Source organism: Phaethon lepturus, unplaced genomic scaffold (assembly GCF_000687285.1).
Source record: "Phaethon lepturus isolate BGI_N335 unplaced genomic scaffold, ASM68728v1 scaffold11544, whole genome shotgun sequence".
Taxonomy (NCBI): Eukaryota; Metazoa; Chordata; class Aves; order Phaethontiformes; family Phaethontidae; genus Phaethon; species Phaethon lepturus.
This window is the reverse complement of record NW_010537128.1, coordinates 85,514-108,212: the sequence shown is the minus strand read 5'-3', so window position 1 is coordinate 108,212 and position 22,699 is coordinate 85,514. Positions and strand designations below refer to the sequence as shown.

The following is a 22,699-nucleotide window of genomic DNA, read 5'->3' as shown; positions in this document are numbered from 1 at the left end:
TCATACACTCAGCAGGTGAAATGTTCCCACAAAAATAAAATTAAACAAATTAAAAACCACCCTAAAGAATTAAAAACCAGCAATCATATTACAATCTTTTCTCTTGACTACTCATATCCTAGTATATCTTTACTGTTTTTATTGCACATTTATGAAAATGGTTGTCCTATATATTTAAAAAAAAATAGTTTCTTTATCTGTGCTAACACATTCTTGTGCACCCTTAATAACTAGAGTAACTTTCAACAACACGTAGATATTAGAAAAACAATGGAATCAAAATCAAAGAGATACTCTGTATTGTAGATGCTCAAGGGCTTCTAGTGTAATTTTGTTGAGACAAAAAGACTTGGATTTCGGAAGCTCTTTGCTCCCATTCCTTATGGAAAGCAGCTGGTTATGTGACAGCAGGAGAACTCAAAACGTAATTCACAATGAATGCCAATCTTTCACCTCCAATATGAAGGCTTCCCAACTACGCAACTTGCTGAGCATAACTGGTTTTACATAGCATATCTAAAAAAGGCTGCTCCTGTTCAACTGACCAGTGAGAAAGGACTGCACTTCTTCAAAACCGGTTTTGGAGCAACAGTTTGTTATATATTTCTTTAAATTTTTTAACTGTCCGATCCCACCTTGTAAGGAGAGCACTTGTTCAGCTAAAAGGAACCCCCTTCATGCTCCGTTTGGGTTTGCTCAGTCAACTGGTTTGTGCAACAGTGGCAGAGGCACACTGGAACTGTGTACCCATTCATTGTGATTACACAGACAGAAGCAAATGTATGTTGTCTGTGACAGGAGATGGGAAGGGGAAAGAAGGTGAATGGTTTCCATGGGTAAGAGGACAGTTACGTTTGGGATTTTTTGTGGGTGGTTTTTTTTTTTTTGTTAACTTCTGTTTAGTTGTTCTTTTCGTGTGGTTTTTTTTTGTTGTTTTTTTTTGTTTTGTTTTGTTTTGTTTTTTTTTTTGTTTTGTTTTTTTTTGCTATGTCATGGAATCATAGCAATCATTCCTCTAATAGAAACTGACAGGACATAAAAGACAGAACTATCAGATGAACACACACAATGACTAGAAATATATCGACAGAGAAAAGACTTAATTTAGCTTTGAGAAATCGTCCCAAAAATAAAATCCTGTATTAACAAGTGCAAAAAACAAACAAAAAAGAAACTCCAAACATTAAAACACAGTGTATAAAATGGTGTGAGAAATTTAAGTCACCGTACAGCCTTTTAGTCAATAAAAAGCTGTGTTCATGTGTCCTTGTTGTTTGGGTAGTGGCCCATTCTTTTCATTTTATCCAAAAGGTCATTCAAGAAGAAATCTGAGGGTAAAGCACTCAGTCCTTCCTATTTCTGACTGTAGTCGTTTGGGCCTGTTGTGTTTCTATCATATAAGATGAATCCTTTCTTTTATTCCTCATTGGTTGAATTATCTTCCAAAGTTGTTATGCCTCCAAAGCCCAGTCCTGTTGAGTTCTGTGCTGCTGAGACTGTAAGTACTGTATGTAAGAGAATTAATACAAGAACACACAGTTTAAGTCTGCTGTTACACAGTCTTGATGCTGATGAAACTGTGAGCGATGTCCTGTGACACATTGTTGAGCCACTTGTTTTTATAGTCCCTTTGGATTGATGATCTGATAATAGTCCCCATCTGACATCACAGCATTCTGGTTCTGCATTGGTTGGATAGTTGTCATAGAGCCCTGTAGGGTAAACACAAGAAAATATAAACATCAGGCACAAAAAGACTGGCAGAAGTTGGCAGCTCAAAGAACAGTCAATAATTTAGTCTAAGCTATCGGATCCGCATCTTTGGGTGAGCCCGAGACCCTAAGAACAGTTGTCATTTTGTATAAGGCAGTTGTATAAGGAGTTTGTGTAAGTTTTTTACGAGGAGTTGTTGAAGGGATATGCATCATCTAACAGGAAGCAGTATCAAAAGATTATTCAACAGAAATACGACACTGGTTATGTAAACAAATGACATTAAAAAGTAATTATTGGTGTTTGAATGATGAGGATATTTGAATTCTTCCTTTTTGGGAAGTAACAACTAATGATGAAGCAACACCTATCAAACCATACATTTCCACAGAATTTGAAAGGATCTTGAAATACCAGTAATATCATTGTCCCTGAAAAGATAAACATTAAATAACAAATAATTGATATACTGACAGTATTGACACTATTGATTGTCAAACCAATACAAATCCAACAGTTTCACAGGAACAGCTTCCAAACAAAGCTGTTCAGAGTCTACTTATTCTGAGTCTATCCTACCTCAGCTGAGTTTTTCCAGCTGGGATGTTCTCTTGAGCATACCCCAGAGGTGAGAACAACCTTTACTTGCCATGCAATAATTGGATCTCTTGATATTTCTGACTACATAGCTAGGCCATTTCTGCCTTTGGAACTTTACTGAGTTACTCAGCCTGATCTGATTATGAATTTTTTAACAGTTAAAGGAATTCTGTCTTTTCCAAAAGACACAACTGTCTTTTTGGGAATTGTCAGTGCTGTCTGCATTACTATATAGGAGAGTAACATAACTGGAGTGTTCTGTTTGCTTCAAACATATCTCTTTTTCTGATAAATTAAAAGAACCTAATTAGGCTGTTTAACTAACAGTGAAATGCAAGAATGTCTAACATAATGGATAAACTTCTTTTCTGCATTTAAACTGATCTTGGAATAAATTTTGCAGTAAATACTCTATGGTATGCTAGGTTTTACTAGAAAAAAACCCTGTGTTGAAATATTAGGATAAAGATTTTGAAAGCAGCTACATAATACATCGCTATAATTTATAAATTAACTTTACTTCTTGGAACAAGAATTACATTTTGTCTAAAGTATCACAGCAATGGTGTTACTTTCAAAAAGCAATGCCTACATTCTTAGGTCCAGGCACCAGATTGCTTGTTTTTTGTGAATAACCTGTAAAGAAAAGCAGCACAACTTAAAATAAGATAAAACTGAACTCTTTCGTTCCTACTTCCCTAATATCGATCTGCAACTAAACAAAAACTGCATTATGCATGCTGAGCATGTTAAAATACAGATTAAACCTAGACTGGCACTTTTTTACACAGCTGACACAACAGTCTACTATGTTATACATGAGTCCAAGTAAGGTTGTGCCTATTTTTTGGTTCAACCGAGTTTTCAAAGATACAGGAATGAGAAGAGCTTGTTTGATTTTCTGTAAAGTCAGAGTTTACTCTGTAGGAAATCATGCCATTTTTGCACGTATGCAGTCAGATACTTTAGGCAGCATAGCAATGCTTGAAAATATTCTCTCTCAGGTCATCACTGAATGTACTTCACGTTTTTTAAGAGATCCTGTTGCATTTTGGAGATTGTGGACAGTTGTGGACAGTTGTTTATGGCAAGTATAAAAAAGCAGTCTTATTGCTAACATCATATTTTCTGAGACCCATATTTTGATGTTTGTGTCCATAACTGTTTTTAAACATGGTAACATGCAGGAAGTGCCACCCAAAGCAGGTAATTATACGCTCTATTCTGTGACTGCAGTAGCTCAAACTATGAGTGGTAATTGAAGAGACACAGAGAATGGTTAATGCTTTGATCACACCAAGGCTTGTTTACTATTCAAACTATATTTCCTGCCTTTCTTGTTATAGGAAGACCCAGACTTCCTTTGAAATCAAAGCTTATATATACAAGGTATTTAAATATACAAGGTATCTAAATAGTTCATATGCACTTACTGAATTATAAATAAATTGAAAGCAACTGCACATTCAAAGCTGTGTTGAACTTGTTCCTTATTGCAAAATTACATTTCCTCTTTATCTCAATTCAGCAATTGAATTTAGGCTTTGAATTTGCAGTTACATATTTAATAATAAATTAACTACAGAACAACTATTCATGTGACAGTCGCAGAACATTTGGATAAATTCAGTCAGAGCTTTTGCACTGAAATAAGAAAACTTCACATTTGTGCTTCACGACATACTTGTTTCTAGCCCTAAGTATCAGTTTTGGCCGCTTGGATCTAATCAATCAGTCTACTCAGCCAGAGGGTTACAAACCTGTGACTTACCAGAAACTCTGGAAAGCTGGCTACATCAGGCTTGGAAAACCAAGGAGAAAAAAACTAGTTTGTTCTTTTATCAAAACATTTTATATGGACACAGAGTTTGGGGTAAGAAATAAAAAGGATATCTTTTCCCACCAAACCACCAAGGCTTCTTTCTTCCTCTTCTGTCTTCATAGTTCAGTTTGTAGACATCATTACTCTCTATTACTTGGATGTTCAGTAATTATATTTCTGAGACTAACTTACCAACTGTTACTGGCTCGAAATCTACTTTGCTTTTCACTTTTCACTTAAAGTTCCCAGCTCTGAATCTCCATTTCCCACCTTTTCCCAGCACTCACCTATACTTCACCAGCAGAAATCTTAGCCCACATGTTGGACCTTGACCTTAATCAAGGATCTAGAATTTGCCAGGATAACTTTTGGTATCAAACCATTCTCCAGACAGCTATGCTACATCTTATGAAGGTTGTGTGAAAGCTATCTCTTTGCCTTGCAACTGGATAGTTTTTTTCACACGCAGACAACATTTTGATGATCAGCACAGCAGTTATATCTGTAGGGAGTGTGTAGGGAGTACTAATGCTGATGCAAGAATTAAGGCTACTCATTTGACCGAGATTATGTTAATGGAGATATGACTGTAGATAAATCCCGTGTATCCTGCTCAGCGGAATCATACTGAAAGAAAAGGGAGCAACAGCAAGAGCATCGTATTCATTTTGTGTGGAAAGAGTTTTTGGGGAAAAGCAGAAACCCACAAATAAGTTCTTATACAATACTTAAAAAAACAAAGACTACCTCTGCATATGTGGTCTGCTGATCATTAGCTAATACAGAGAATGCTGTGTTTTCTGCCTGAGCACTTGCATTTCTGTTACACAGGAACCAGCATGCAAAAGAGGTGGTTGCACTTCCACATCTCACCCCAACACTGTCAGGATGTGTCATGCTTGTAGCTGGATCTGTGTCTGCAGCAGTTGGTCTGGCTTGGCCCACTTCTTGGTTTCTTTGCTACAGCAAGAGCTATGGAACCATAGTATACTGCATCAAAGGAAACTGGTCTGGTTGATATATTTGTTGTTGTTGCTGGACAAGTGTCTTGGAAAACCACGGAAATAAAACAGACTTTATCATATGTTATGTTTTTTCCTCATTTTCTTTCTGTAGAACTCTAAACTGTGGTCCTTTTTAACATAGATGTCTGATTACTTTGAGAGGCATACAAAGCTTCTTGTGCTTGAAGAAAAGACCATGAACTTGAAGAAGAAACCAGATGAATGGATGTAGTACACCAAAAATTTGGAATGCTCCATCTAATTGTGAAGCCCAAAGTAAATAATGTCTGCCAAGAGTGATCCATCCAGCAGTGACATCATTGTATCAGTGAACGCCAACACTCTGCATGACATTTCTCTTTCTGAGGAATTATATCTGAAATTTCAATATTAATATTTTCCAACTACAGAAGGCAAGAGAACATGTTAGATATTATATGACTAGATTTCACTCCTTGCTTACATCTGATTTGGAAGCCAGCACTCTTCGATCTTATCCAGATGGTCCTCTCAATTTCTAAATTGCTGTGTCTGTGAAACATTCTGATGAAATGTTCTGACAATGAAATGTTGAAGAAGGCTTGAAGATAAATAAATTACTCTTTAGTCAAACAGATTATTCTTAAACTGGTGAATAAGGCTCTTCAGTTCTTTTGAAAAGGTTAATTTCCATTTCAGGCTCCATTCCAATTGTTGGAGGAGATCTGGGCTGCTGTGTTTTAATGTTGTTTTATCACTGTATGTTGGTGACTATTTCAGATAATTGCCTCTGGAATATTTTACTGTGTGTATGTATCCACATTCAAGAAAAATTCATTGTGTTTCCTCAATGGAATTTTTTTTCCCTGAAATACGTACAGGATCAATTTCCTCCTTCTGGTGTAAATCAATGTTATCCCTGTAAAACTGACTGAGCTGCCGCAATTCAGAAAAATAAGTAAATAGCTGACTCTCAAGGCTATATAATGATGCTTTTTAGTTCTGCTGTGTTGAGATACAGGCTAAGGGTGAGAGAACTTGCTTCTAGCAAGCATTTGGCTTTCCCCACCACCCTTCCAGTTTTGCTTCTATTATGTACAATTTTTGATCAAAAGTATTTACTACTGTGATATGATAGGAAAGCAAAGAGTCATACGTATTGAAGTACTGTGTTACCATGGAAAGCTCAGGAATATCAATAAGTTAATTACCTGGGTTGTTTTTATAGGAGAAGAACATTTGCAGCTAATAAACTTACTACTATATGGGACCTCATTTACGGGAAAGCCCCAATATTCAAGACTAGAATAACACTGGACTCACAAAGATGAGCTATTTAGTAGACAGATTTTGCTGCAAAACCATGTCAAATTTTCCTTGTAAACAGATCCATAGCTATTAACGATTTAAACCAAGCTCGTCAAACATAAACGGGATTTGTCCTGCTGTCTGTGTTAGCTTGATATTTTGATATTTTAGGACCTACTAAGAGGTGTAAGCAGGAGGCAAATGACACATTATTATGAGTTATTTTTAGAGTAAGAATTTGGATCAACTGCATATTTATTTTTGAGTTTGCCAAGAACAACATAAAGTGGATTGAATTAAGATATTTTCTCTTCTTGAATTGTTCTGCAAAGCAAAATATATTGTGATGTATTATATATATCACATTTTCTCAAGGAAACTGCTTTTCAAATTCAACTGAAATCAGGGCATCTGTTTTGAAACAGACACTCTATAGCTAAAACTGCTGGTGAAACCCAGATACACATCTGTCCTTTGAGAGGAAGCTGCAGTTTAAAGAATTGTTCCCAATACCTTTGCTGAGCTTTGTTTGTCGACAAACTCATTCTACAGATCAGTCAGAATTCTCTGTAATAATTCTCACTATGTCCTTAGAAACATTACTGTGTGCTCTGAAGCATGACTGTTGAAGCATCAGTTGAAGCATGACTGTATGAAGCATGTTCAATTTCTTTTCTCTTCTTTAAAGGAGGAGGAGTTTCTGCAGAAGTGTTACTTTGCATGGATCACATAAGTATATGTTGCTGATATTTTCCAAAATTGATGTATGGGAGAATATTCACACTGTGCATTCCAAACAACCAGGATGTTAATAGGAACACATGAAATTAGGAGCCTAAATCACTATGAATTGAATGGAAGGATATGAGTGATTCAAATCACCTGAATCACCTGCCTGTTCATCTCTTCTCTCTCCTCACTTTCTCCTTCTACATCAAAAAGTATCAGAAGTCTGTTCAGGACAGGAGAGTAGACAAATCTGATTTTCCTCCTGGTGGCAGAAGACTCATTCTGATGACACCAGAAGGTACCATGCTGACTTTGGAAGAAGCTAATGCAACATGTCTCTGCCTTATTGCTGCTTCCTTTCCTTCACAGAGGAACCGAAGTGCTCCATTAAATTCCATGACATCTATTCTACAGGTAAGGAGTGTGAGCATGTGGCTGGGGTTTCCTGCCTGATACTTGCTGCTAGGTGACAGCCCTGTCACGCCACAAGGCACAAAGGGACAATAAGTCTTGGTCAATACAAAGAAAGCCCTTAGCAACACAGCTAGCCCTAATTCTGCACTCTGAAGTGGTCCAGACTTGGCACATGGATAACAGTTTTGGGACTGTTGTCCCAGCAGTCAGAATAGGCTATATCTGTATTAACAAGTAGTTGTGGGCAAGAGAAGATCTGGATAATGTAGCAGCTGCTGCTGAGTATTTTGTGTCAACCCTGAGGGTTGACATTTGAAGGGTTTTTACTTCATTCTAGTCCTAGTCTAATTCTGTCGACTAATGTGTGTTAACGGTTAGGACGTGCTAGATATGGTCCTGTAGCACATCTCCTAGTTTAGTTTAATCCAAAGGAACCCCATTTGTATCCTCCAACACCTCTCCCCAGTGCAAGTCAAACAGCAAGACATATGAACAGGAGATTTGCTGTACACTCCTGAACTAGATTGCTAATGTGGATGCAACTGCAGCATTGGTGTTGATGGCGTATCCTGGCTGCTTGGGGAAGAGTCATGCGTGCGCAGGAGAGGTAAGCTCTCCCCTCTCTTTGGGCACCTCTGCTGTTTATTTGGTGGAGACTGAGCTCTCATGTTTTCTGGGTTGGGCAAACTGCAGGCCTGAATGGATAGTTTGGGCTGTGAAGAAAACATTTACGGCCTCTGTATCCTCTCTCTGTCTCCATTGGGAGATGGCAGTAAGCCAAACAGAAACAGTTCATGCACTGGACCAGTCCCCAGGCCAGCTGCTGGATGACATTATTTTTGAAGACATGGGAAAAACAGGAGTTGTGAATTATTACCAGGCTCTTTCCAGTGCTCTGTACAGAGAGTCATACACCTTTCATCTCTCTTTTCACACACAAAGAACACATGTGAAAGAAATCTTCCACATCTTCCATTCACACTGAGGATAAAAAAAGGAAAAGATGACTACATCTATGAAAAAACAAAACAATCCCACTGGTATGCACACTGTTTTCATAAGAGTCACAATTAAAAACCTTGACCTGGAACTTTTCATGGGACTCATTCATTGTAATCTGTCATGTGTGTGTATGCCTAAATACTATTATTATGTCCCTTAAATACGATTCTGTTTTGCATGGGCAATTGTAGATATCTGAGATGCAGAAAGAAACATTAGATGAAACAACTGGAAACTTTAATCATATGGATATAAACTCCAAAGGTGTAAACTTAATGCAACTATTCAATTTTAATGAATATGAAAAACAGTATGTTCTAGAACAGTGCCTGATGGAAAGACTGACTTCTTTTCTTCTATTTCCTAGAAGAAAAGGGGGAGAGAGGAACACAAACTTCTTTCTAGCTAACTGCATGTTTCTATAATCAGAACCATGCTGTGATCCTGATTGTTTTGATTAATCTCCCAAGTCCTTTCTTTTCCACTGCAGTTGTCCCACACCCTGACATGCATTTCTACAGAAGACAAGTTCTGGTGATACACAACTAGTGTAGCATCCCCTCTTCTTTCTCCACTATCTACTTTAATTGGTGATAATCAAGGAAGACATTCTCAGGCTAGAATACGTCTTACTCATTATACCAGTCCTTCAGGAATTTCCAAGAAGTCATTATTAATCCACATTATAAAGCAAACTCTTTTTTTTTTTTTTAATTTAATGGTGTCAAAGATAACAATGACTGCAAAATTTCTTGGTGACAAATAGCCAGTCCTATGCTGTTTTCTCATCATGTGGACCTTCCAAGGAAGGATAAAACCTTTGTTGTTATTTCTTTTTATAGTCTCCAGTATTTTTCTTCCCCCCCTCCCCTCAAGAGCCTCCCCTTGATAAAATCCTGTCCTAAAAGAAAAACAAAGCCCTTATTATAAAACTATTGCTTCTAAAACATTATTAAAGAAAATCAGAATCCACAAATTCTTGATGTTTCTCAGAGACAAATTGTCCTGTAAGCAGATGGGCTCCTTTTTTTCTCTAGACAATATTTTATAATTCACAGGGTTCCTTAGCTAGCCAGCTAGTCTTTCATTAGTTTCATGATGGGGAAAAATACCATATCGACATAACCCAATTAGGTTCCTGCTGGATTTCTCTGAAAATGTAAGTAAAAATTTAAAAAAAAGGACCTGTAACATTTCTCTCGATGGGATACCACTGGAGTGAGGAGCAGCAGAGATATTCAAGTCTAATTTAAATGAGTGACAGGCTGTGGCAAAATGCTGTTTGTGAGGAATCCCTGAACATAAAGTTTGCTCCTGCTGTATTTCCTGTAGCAGAGCTCAATGATGATGAGGTTCACAGTGACCTTAGCTTGAGTGGAGATACTAGACAACCAGCTATAACACCTAAAAATCAAAGAGAAATACTTTTGACCTGACTCTTTTGGGTTTTGCTGATGAATTCCACCTGCCCCAGGAAGAGCAGGATCAGTAACTGGAAATCCCAGAACATGTCTGCCAGACAGGAGCTCACAGAAAGTGCAGCAGGAGAAGAGGTGGGTGACCTGCTTTCAGTTGCTTTTCTGAAAAAGAAGTTCAAGTTAACTGTCAAGCCACAAGCTACGCTGAGGTATTTTGTCTGCTGTGGAACTCACTGTACTTTGCATGAAATAATTCTGTTTTCTTTAAGCTGCAGAGAAGTGTAATTCTTTAGTCCTACAGCAGATATTAGTCTAATTTCTCATTGTTTAGTGACAGGAAATGAACTTACTGTGAACTGGTGATTAACAGGAGGGTGACAACGGGCCTGAACTCCAGACAAAGTTTGACTTGCAACCTTGTACCTCTCCTCAGCATCTTCTCTTGCACACAACTACCTAGTGTCAGAAAGCTGACTCTTATGGGTCTGTGTATACAAGCTCTGTTCTGCTGATGTTGTGGGTCTTGACTTGAGAGGACAAAAAGTTCAACCAAATATTAGTGGACTGCTGAGATGACATTAAGGTCACCCTGAATTTAAACGTCTGCAATAAGACCTTGGTGACTAAGAGCAGCTACAGCAAATACAGTGCAGCCAGCACTGTTAGCAGGGGATAGAGAGCTAGTCAGCTCATCAGGTGCAGATGCCTACTTAGGCTGAATTAAATAACTCTCAGCTATACTGACTACACAAGATATTTGGTGACTTTAGTGAGAGCTTAGTCACAGAGTTTATGTATAGATACCAACAGTACTACCACCTGCAATAAAATGAGTTTAACGCTCCCCTAAATCTGTTGATGGTTGGACTCAATTATCTTAAAGGTCTTTTCCAACCTTAATGATTCTCTGTGTGTGTGTGTGTGCTTCTCATCCCAAACTCAGAGGTATCAACTAACAGTAATTTTTGTGAAGTCATCTGTTTTGTGTGTTTTATGAATGGATTTGGACTTGGAGATATACTAGGAAAATGAAGAGGTGGATATGTATTTCCTGAGAGATTTTCTGAAATAATTACTAAGATGGCTTTGTTTACTGTTTGTTCTTTGCCATTGTGTGTGTAAGTTGTGCACACATGTGCATATGCATGCACACACACACATGTATATTGTATACATGTTGTAAATAAAAAATGTCCTAAGTCTTTCACTTCAGCTTTTACTGTCCTAGCTTAAACTGGAAAATATCGCTCATTTGCTTACTGTGTATGCATATTGGAAGGCTATTAATATCTACAAAATGCATTGAAGTGCTAAGCACCATTACCTAATTGATGACTGTCAAATTGTAACTCTGCTTACATTTCATCATATTGTCTTTTGCATATGGATATTGCTCAATCGTGTGCAATAGATTTAATCTTCAAGAATAAATACAGTAAATATCTTGCTACCAGAACCCCCCTAAATCCAAACACAGAGTATAATCACAGAATCACAGAATCATTAAGGTTGAAAAGGACCTTTAAGATCATCAAGTCTAACCCTTAACCCAACACCACCATGCCTAATAAACCATGTCTTGAAGCGCCACATCCACACATTTTTTGAACACTTCCAGAGATGGTGACTCCACCACCTCCCTGGGCAGCCTGTGCCAATGCCTGACCACTCTCTCGGTGAAGAATTTTTTCCTAATATCCAATCTAAACCTCCCCTGGTGCAACTTGAGGCCATTTCCTCTCGTCCTATCACTAGTTACTTGGGAGAAGAGACCAACACCCTCGTCGCCACAACCCCCTTTCAGGTAGTTGTAGAGAGCGATAAGGTCTCCCCTCAGCCTCCTCTTCTCCAGACTGAACAACCCCAGTTCCCTCAGCCGCTCCTCATAAGACTTGTGCTCCAGCCCCCTCACCAGCTTCGTTGCCCTTCTCTGGACACGCTCCAGCACCTCAATGTCCTTCTTGTAGTGAGGGGCCCAAACCTGAACACAGTATTCGAGGTGTGGCCTCACCGTTGCTGAGTACAAGGGTAAGGTTAAGTGAGTTGCCACAAACGTGATGCCTGCCTCTGAGATGGTATAGAGCATTTATGGGGTTTTATATTTTACTCTGTTTTTAAGTAGCTTACCTTGTGCAACTAATTTAGTATGAAGCTTTCCAGTGCAGCCCTGATTTAAGGTGGAGACCGTCAAATTTCAGATATTTGGACCAGGCTGTCAAACAATCTAAGTGTAGAAATACCTTTTTACTGATTTAGTGGGAATAAGTTGCCTAAATATCTCCAGGATTCTCAGATGATACTCTAGGCACCAGAAATCTGCTATAAAAACATTGCTATAAGCTGAAATATTGTGTGTGCATAATTCCTAGCCAGTCCTGAAAAAAGTATCTGAGGTACCTGAGATGTACTAAAGGTATTTGTTGCTTACCACGTCCTCTCTGGTTGGATCATTCTGGGACAGTGTTTGAAGCAGAATGGAATGTAAAACGAACTAAACCATTTTATCAGTGAATGTATAGACCTCTATTAGCAATACCTTTTAAAATTTAAATACTCACAGAATGTAATAAGACTCAAGAAGAGACCAAAAGATCAGTTCTTCGGGGGTGAATAACTGATTCTTAAAATTCTTCACTAGTGAAAGACATTTCCTTAGACATTTACCTTCCAAGAGCTGCTGCACAGTTTTGAATGCTATGCCTTAGATTCTTCATTTATCTGACATAAGAATGCAGATGAACAAATGTGAATATACTAAAAACAGGACTTGCCTCTTTTTTGCTGAATATTACATGACACAGAACCTCTTTTCTCTGAATACTGCATGACACGGGGCAACAAAAATCCTCCACTAATTTATTAAGCATAAGAAATAATGAGAAAAATTTATTCTAGTAATTTTGTTTTGTAAAGTTAATTATTGTGGCAAGCTGTAGCGTAAATGTGTGTTACTAAATCTGGGCTCAAATCCTAACACCTCCAACAAATCTTTGTGATGAGGAATACCTTCAGGCTCTCATAGTTAGAGCTAATGGAAGAAACATTATTCATGCTTTGCTTCACATTTACACTTATGAAAACAAGTGAAATTAGCCTTTCTATACTATACCTGTACAGATGAAACTCGATAGTCCTCCATAGATGACATCATCATTGTCTGGTAATATAAAGGGACACCTCGTCTGAACCTCCAAACAGTATTGCTTGCAAGGAATTCTGTTGCTGCAGTGAAACTGTGTGACTTCAAAATACTGGGAACAGAGCCAGGCTTTGTAGACAGTCTGGAAAAAAGAGAAGAAACAGAAGTATAGATGGATGACAATAGCACTGTCATTAGTAGAAGAACATACTGTACTGCACACCTACATTAACACCGTTTCTGAAAGCAAATTTTGAGAGAAAATCACCTGGGTAAAACATACAGTTAACTATTGACTATCCTCCCACTTCAGAATTGAAAACTCCAGCCAAGACATTTAAAAACAACAGTTAGTCAGGACTAGGTTTGTGCTATTATTTTATCCTAGTTTGTAAACAGGTATGTCTCTTAGATGTTCCTTTTTATTAGACGCATACACACACACCACACACCCCTGTCTCTGTACCTTACTATGTACAAATTGAGATCCTAACTTCAATTTGAATTTTTTTTGGAAAAAATTATGAAAGTAAGTGTAAGAAAGAGTTTAAAACTGGGCTCAGGCCAGCTCTCTTCTTTGTATCATTTAGAGCTAAGCTATCAGGTTGCAATAGATGGTGCTGCTTCCCTTCAAATAAAACCTTATCCAGTCCACAGCATTAAAACACACATTAGGGTTCCTGAACACCAACAGTTGTAGACTAGGGGATAAATCTGCAACAGTGAAGACCAATGTTTACATTTGGGAACTAAAAGGAATACATTAAAGATGCTGTCATCTGATGCTGTGTAGCCATAACTGCAGGACTTGTGATTATTACAATTATTTTCATCATTTAAACAGAAAAGCAAAACAAACATGTTGATTTTAGTTTCTTTTGCCTGTCCTCTTCTGAGCAATGACCTTTGTTGTAGGAATGAAACTAGCCTTTTGGACACAAAATGTTTCATATGTGATCATACAAAATAGACTGGACACTAGGATACAAAGGTGGTGAAAAACCTGTATGACTGAGTACAGAGAGGTCTGCTTGTTTCCCATTTTATTTTCCACCTATCTGTTTTGAAGTACATTGTTTACTGGCTAGATATTTGCTATCTATGTTGTTATGTAACAAAAATTTCCTTTTTGTATTCATTCAGAATATCTGAAATTCTTCGTAACTACCTTTCCTTTATCACAGGCTGAAAAGCAATATAGTCAACTGATTATTTTCCTTCTTCCTAGACAGGTTTTTAATAAAAAAAGAAACTTAGATTTAATTTTTAAGCACTGAAAATTCAAAACCTGACACCTGAAAAGAGCAATCTAGCTGAAAGTTTTGTTTGATTTCAGTATGTTTAATCTCATCAATTATAATTTTATTAGTGTCAATAGCAGCTTAAATTGTATACTTGATTTCAATGTATTAGTTCCAGAATCAAAAAACTTTTATCTTAGCTTCTTTGCAATGGTGGCAGGTATGGGTAAAGTTGCTAGGTGATCAAGTGAAACCTTTATCACTAATCTGTGGTTTGTGATTATCTCTTTACTGTAACTTTTGCCTACTGCATTCTATAGAGCATTATTTTGTTAATTACAAATTCAATTTTAATTGCTTACAAAGGTTTCTTATCCACAGTAAATGATTAATGAGAAGGAAGACTCTGAGGTGTGTGTACTTTTTGTTCTTAAATAAACTTCTAAACAGCAAGCGGTTTTCACAGTGTTGACTATATCCCCCACCACATTTTTAATGCTTCAATTGCTATATTGACATTTGCAACAATAAAATAAATAGATTAATTTTTTTTCTACTTTTAATTAGTCAGTGAGCATAGTCTATTGGTCAGAGACAGGAACTCAGATAAATATTCCCAGATGTTCCTTCCTGATATTGTAGACCTGAGAACCCACATGTTCTCTACATAGAATAGATCTAAGAGTAGTCAGTTGGTTTATGAATCATATTTGAAAATGTACATCAGTTTATAGGGAGCATATTGAACAGCACACCATACATGATGACAAGAAAATGAGCAAACCCATGTGTCTAGTTAAGCAAGACGGGAAATAAATGTTTATTCAAGAGCAGAAATAAATGCAATTGTAGGCTTCTGTGAACATTTTTATGTATCCAATCTCAGTTCCTACACATCATCTTCCTGCTCTGATTCACAAGTCCTCAGCTTTGGCTCAAGATTGCATTTGAACTCTTGTCCATATTTTTAAAGAATGCATGAGATCTATTTCTCAGATAAATGCCTCTCACCCCGTATCCTTTTCATTGCAGCCCCTTTCAACCTTGCCCTGCAATCTACATTGAGATTTTTAATATGCTGCTCCCATTTTGCTCTGTTTTGGCCAGTGAGGCTACACGGAAACTAAGATTTTCAGCGTTCTGTCTGGATATGAATTTAGGTCATATCCCACTTCGGTGTGAGATGTTGATACTTGTCAGTCTTCCTATCCCCATGCTCTGCTTTCTGCAAAAGAAACTTCAAGTTTGTAGGACAAGACGCCTCTGCAGAACACTGTAAGATGTCCAAGACGTAGTAGGTGAAATCCTCAGGGCGTCCTGAAAACTATCCTAGAAGATAAGAGATGCTGGTCTTCAGCCCTTCCCACAAAGATTCTCCATTTTTAAAAGATTTTTTCAGGCTTCAGAACTGGCATGAAAGGCTCTGAGTAGCTGGAGGAGTGAACATCACGGAAAAGCACAATGAGTACTCCAAGAGCTGAGGTGGAATTTAAAGTCACATCTGGATAAGGGAAAAAAATAGGGTCAGAGCCAGATTTGAGCACTAGAGAAGCCTCAGCCAGACAGCCTAGCTGTTAGCCCACTGCCTCCACAGCTTTGGCCTGTGCTAACTCATACATTTCCAGACAGCACCCTGCCATCCGCTGGGAAGGGCATATTCCAAGCAGCGTACCCAGTAAGCAGTTTTGATATGGCCGTGCTGTTTTTTGGAGAAAGGGTTAAAAATTCAGATGTTTGCAGACGAACTGTGCTGGGCAAGCAGGTAGGCCAGAGAGTAGTCCCTCTCCACTCCTACTAGTACAGACATGGTTTAAGTGCCTACTTTCCCAACAAAGACCCAAATAACCTCTCCCACCCTTCCTGAATAACCTTAGACTTTCTATGCACCCAAGGTTTCACACAAAAATCTTCCTTTCATGCCTAAAGATATGCTACCCAAGAGGGACTACAAAAGTGTGAGAACTGATCTCATATTTGTGCATACCACTTACTGCTCAGCACCCTTTGCATGAGTCCCATGGCTGACCCAACTGTGTAAGCAGATCCAGAGTAGTCCAAAGTTTTCTCTTTGTTTCAATGATAGTGAAAGGTGACTTCTTTACCTTAAATATTAGAAGCCCATGATTTGGAACTGAAACGTATTGAAATTTCTTGAAGTTTTCCTAATAGAAAAGCAGATATTATGGCCTTTGATCAACCAGTATTCCCTTTTTATACCCTTGAAAATATAGGTTTTCATTGGTTGAGAATTCTGCTGGCAAATCCCAAACAGATTTCCAGAGTCTTAAAACATGCACTGTATATCAAGGCCTAAAACTATCAATGAAAATACATATTGTATTTTGAGTATGGTGTGCACTTTACAAATTATACTTTGATAAGAGGGTATTTTTTCTGTTTTAAAGGACATCAATGGCTAAAACCAAAGATTTATAATCACAATAAACGCTTCTCTTAAAAAATACTACATATAGAACACTTTGAAGTATTAGTTACATTCTGTTATTTTTTTCCTATGTCATTTTCAGTGTGTCAATGGAAAACATGGAAGGTGGATGTGAGGAGAAGACCATGTGTTAAGTAGCCAGAGACAGGGAAAATCCCCTTGATTTTCCATTAAGTAAATTTTTCTAGAACAAAATTCTTGCTCGTTCAAAATATGCACTTCCTCAAGATTCATGTCAGCAAAACAAATGTCGTGGATTGCATTTCAAGGAAAGCAAAGGGGGGTTGTGGCAGCAGTAGATGGGGCTTTCACTTTATTATAACCCCAATTAAAGAAAACAAAACTAAAACATGAACTGAACTAAACTGATTTATAAGATTGGGAAAGAAAGAGAAAATATAAAAATACACAATCAACAGTTCTTAAAGAAATGAGAAAATTTAATGATTTTTACAAAAAATTAGAACTTTAGAAGAGATAAGCATCATTTTTATTAATAGAAATTTTGTGAGTTTTAGTCAAGCCAACAACAACAAACACAAAAACTAACACACGACATAGATTCTGTATTTCTTAATTTCTACTACATATTGTGATCTTTTGTATATGTTGCATACATATAATGCAGAAAAAATATTAACATGGACTGGTGTTTTCAGCTGGTTTGGGAGATCATGAAAACCTTTGAAAAATCATAGTTGCCAATAGAAATCTGACAGACTGATCTCAAAGAATGGAAAAAACCATGTTTTCCTGTTGGTTTTGTTTTTAGCAAGGGAAAGAACTCAGATAAATTGGATTATTGATGCATCATGGCAACCACATACATACATTAAATAACTGCATGTATCTAAATAGCTCATCTTCTTATCATCAACAAAACTTCAGGCACTCTATATTTGAAAGGGATACAGTCCCAGCTATTAGACAAGACACTACTGCAAAGTTATTATCACATAAGAATGATGTCATCTTTCAGGTACATAAGCGTAACTACAAAATCTCAGAAGGGTTTAGTGGTAATTTTGCTCACCTAAATAAATTAAACCTACACTACTTTGTTCCTGTAGGAAAAAAAATTAAGGATTACACTTTTGAAAAAGTGCACTAATCAATGCTGGCTTTATATGCCCGTATTCATATGCACATTTGCCTACCCAGAACAATCATCATCAAAATCTTCTTGGTATGTGTAAATGATTAATAATATCATGATAAAATACATTATTAATTAGGCAGATTAATTCATTCTTTCGCATTCATTTTATTCCTACTGTACAAGTTTCAAGACAATGTCTGGAAGCAGAAAAAATATTTTACGACTTCAGTGACCAAACATCCGACAGAAATAACCAGCTTCAGCACTTCAAGGAATGAACAATTCACAAACAAATTAGACACCAAACTGCATTTGCTTGTCAAATCATTACAGATAATAAATGGATTCAGAGTTAAAAGGAAGAAAACAAGGTTGTGTGGGGAGAATTTTAAGAAACTAAAAGAGCACAGCGTGTGCTTTTTCTCTCAGGCCATTAGGAAGAGCACTTATTTTTGTCTCTTTGTGGGGAATAGCAGTCCAGATATTGTCTCTTTTTAAGATACTCTGTTTCTCAAATCACATGAGAGGTTAGACAATGTCTCAGAGTTATTTTTTCTGGTCTTCAAAGGCAATCAGGCAGAACTATTAGGTAATACATTTGCATTATTTGCCTAGAGAGAGGCCAATAGCTGCTGCCCACAATGTGTACAGTATCAGCAGATAGAACAGTGCATTGACTAACCACAGGTCTGGTCATTACACTAGCTGACTTGCAACTGGTTGTGCAACTGTACAAAACTAATTTTAAGTGTATGACCTGTATTTACTAAGACTGCAAAAATGATAGGAAGATAAAGTTGTATTTGCTATGCAGATATGCCCACAGTCTCTCTCCCTCCCCCTCTCATTCTCACTCACTCATACGTGCACAATGCGTGCGATAAATAACCTAATTTCTGTCAAAACAGATTGTGTACATAGCCTGAATCATATGAGTCACACTGCACAAGATGTATCAGTAGAGCAGAATGGAAAAGCTCAATCATTCATTCTCTATGCCTGCCAATTCTTCACAGTTTTCAAGAGACGCATTCATGTCTCTTCTGCCCCTTCCCCTGTTGTTCCTGACTGCCGTTGCCGTCAGAGTTCTTAATGAACAGTGTGAAATTTCCAGGAAGTACTTACTCTACCTATGCTCCATGAAAATAACTTTTTTTTTCTCACTGAACAAAAATTTCATGTTACTGGCTGCATTGTCAAAATAATAATACAAAAGGGAACCTAGAAATCATCAAATAGCTCTTACTGTGTAGGTGTGGAGGATGGTGGAAGGGAAAGTAGGATGAGAGAAGTCACAACAGACACTCCCAAAGTGGTAAATTTTCTGAATCAAAATTAATTTTAACTGCTTTGCATTGATGCTTTGCAACCATATTCCTTCCTCAGTATGAAAATTGTCTTCAACAGAGAACAACTTAATAATTTCACCTACCAGTTGAAAAGGAAGAGGCCCCTCATGAACTTTGGAGGTAACTCTGTTCATTGACATTTTCAGCCACATCAGTCAATTGTACCTTATTGGGATAAAGGAGTTAACTACATTGCCTTGAGACTGTGATATGATTCTAGCTCAACTTCTCCCAAAGCTTGTGAATATTTTGAGCTGAATTCTGCAGTCTTTATGTATACTGAGGAGTACCTCAGGCTGCGACTGGCTAATCAATTGATTTTTCCAAGAATATTTGCGGAATAACTTACTATATAAGCTGAGGTTTTTCAGCAGAACTGGATGCAGAAACAGCTTTCATTAACAAAAATAAAAATCTGGGTTGCAGATAGTGATGTGGCCTTCAAGTTTTGCTGCATTCTACCCCAATGGTCCCCAGGCCATGCTGGCTCATTGACAGCAACAGTGAATAAGCTGTGTATGGAGAGCAAAAACCTTCTTTTTCTGCCAGCCTTAGCTTTAGCATATGATTTTCTGTAGCCAAAAGTAACCTTAAAGATTCTAGTATTCAACATACTGCCTATATGCAACAGGTGATATCTACTTCACATGTTTAATCTCTGCCTGATTCATAGAGTTATGAACGGATGAATGATTTAAAGGCATTATATGTGCATATATGTTTAAATTCCATGCTTTACTTTTTTTTTGAGCCTGTGTGACTTGTTACCTCTGCTTGGTATTCTGTGATATTACCACAATCAAGAATGTTGTTTCTTCTAGCGTTTCCATCTTAACCTCTCTATGAAACATTTTTAAAGTATCTACTTCAGCTTAACTTTCCTTTTCTTCATTTTAGTTTTAGTATCCCACAACCTTAAAGGATAGGGTCACCAGGTATATTAGGGAGCTAAAAATAGTAGTACTTCTCTTCATGAGCTGAGATGCTGTCAGTAACAGAGTTAGAGAAAAGCTATTGATAAAGGCTGGAAAACCTTCTAAGCCTTCACTTACCCAAATGAAAATATCCACTCATCCACTCAGAACTGTGCTTGAACATTGGCTAGGCAATGATGAATATGTCAAACAATATATATATCGCAAATAAGGGAACAATATCTTAATATAATTATGGGTCCCATGCCAGCAGTGAGGGACCTCAGAAGAGCATGCCTATTTCTTCCTGTGATAAAGCTTTTGTTGTAAAATTCACTTTGAAACTTATGCATGCTGTACAGCAGCAAAGTAATAGCTACTGTCACCTACCAAGTAGCGCAATGTCTGTGCCGTTCAGTATCTAAAAGGATTTTTATATTTGGATCACCAGGGTATTATGTTTCGATTTGAGTGACAGTGCATCTTCTTTAAGAAGTGCTTTGGTCAATCTCAGTGTCTGAGATTTGTGCATAAGGACCTGAGATACCATGCTGTACAAGCAGAGATCTCTTTTAGATAGCTTACAATTGTATTTTATATAGACTACACAACCAAAATATAGATGGCTAACTCATACAAGATCTGATTAAGTCTGACAAGGATAGTGTTACAAATGTGAACTCCCCCAGGAACTTTGTCAGTTTTGAGCAGTAAGGGCTGTCTGACTTCAGGAAAACTGCATTTTGCACATGTACTATGGAATAAAAATCAGCTCTTACAGAGAGCTTTCTGCCCATGAGAGCTGTGGGACTGCTGGTGACATTTCTGCCAGCCTTCATTCCCAGTCCTGCTCTGAGATTGTGGGCAGCCTCAGGATAGGGCTGGCTAGGCACAGAAATAGTGCAGCAATAGTGACCAGATAGGAGGGATCAACCCTACATAAGGCATCTTTGCCAATGAGAGTCATTGGTATCATCAGGTGATTAAACATTCTTTATTACATGCAGTAGAAAACATGTAACAAGTGGCTTTCAAATATGTGGGTTGCTGAAAATAAGATATTTTACAGGAGCAGGCTTTCAACAGACAAAAGTTTAAAAAAAAGTTAGCATTTTCATTTAATTTCAACAATTTTGACTGTGGAAATATTTTTCAATGAAGTTCAAACTTATCAAATAAACTATTGTCATTCTGTTTATACAGCCAAAAATTACTTACAAAACACTCATTTAAATACACAACTCATTTTTGTATTTTATTACATTAATATTGACTTCAAGCTATTCTGCTTTGTGGAGAAGTTGCTTTGTACATGCACACACACCCACACTCACACTCAAGCATAATATTTTTTTTTTCTGGGGAATTCTAAGTTTGGTTTTGATTTTTTTTTTTTTTTAAATCTGATCCAGAATTGAACACAAATTAGTAATCTGAGTTTCCTGTAAAACAGACTTTATATGTTCCAGTTATCCCATTCTACGTGCATTTTTTAAATTCCTTATGTTAAAAGACTGCACCAGGAAATGAGAATGTCTGTTTCATATTATGGAAACATGCCTGAAATTTACAGTAATTTGGGAACAAACACATCTGTCACATAAAACCTTTGGTTTTATTTTTATTTTATTATAGTAATACTTTCTGTTTCTGCATGGATGGACTATCATAAGATAAATATTTTAATATTTATCCAGAGGACCTTGATGCCAGTGAATGCAATCTATTGTACTGAGACAAAAAATTTTAGTGTTTTCTAAATGACAGTAAATTAAATAAGTAAACTTGCTTTTCCTATTTTACCTATTATATGAATAATTTCATTTCCAAGACACACATGGTATTTTATTTGAAGATAGAGGAAATGTAAACCAAGGTTGAAATTTATTTGCCAGAGCACTGTTGATCTTAGCTTCAGTTCATATACTACATAACAAGATTTCTTTTATCCAAATACAAATGAGAGGAATGGCAAGCTCCCCTGCTCACACTTTTGTTGTTTATATTGGAAAAAGATAACCAGAAAGATGCAAATATGCCAGCTCCTAATAAAAAGATGTTTCTTTGATTACGGAGAAATTACTGCAGAGGACAATCAACGTCTCACTGTCATTTTGGTAATCTTAAAGAGAAATTAGACACAGATGTAGAAGAGATCTATAATGTTCCTATCTGCCAGAATAAATTAAGCTTCTGCAAGGAATAGATGTTGTGCAAAAACCAGATCCACCACTCCTATCTTTCTGGTGATTGGCCATCCAATCAGCTGGGGTCATCATAATGATTAACTTCACTGGTGTTTTATAATACCCTAAAACTTGAACTCATCATCTGCATCAGAATTCAGTCTTAGGTCTTACTTAATATCGCAAAGACATTTTCTTTTGAAGATCATAAACATCCCTTTGGGTGAGCTTAAATGAAATTGAAAATTAAATAACTCATTGCAGAAATAAGTAGTCTCTTAAAAAGTAAAAAGGGTGCACTAGCCTTTGATTTTGTGAGCTTAATAGTACTCCATC

General features: G+C 37.1%; 1 protein-coding gene across 1 annotated transcript; it reads right to left on the bottom strand.

Annotated features, from left to right (window-relative positions):
- Positions 1-1,372: 1,372 nt before the first annotated feature.
- On the bottom strand, positions 1,373-13,270 carry LOC104620237 (transmembrane protein FAM155A-like; the record flags this gene model as incomplete). The annotated part of the gene is made up of 2 exons (XM_010286389.1): positions 1,373-1,712; positions 13,099-13,270. Coding segments are annotated over 2 exons (468 nt in total), but the record flags the coding sequence as incomplete, so codon positions are not given.
- Between the last annotated feature and the right edge of the window lie 9,429 nt (positions 13,271-22,699).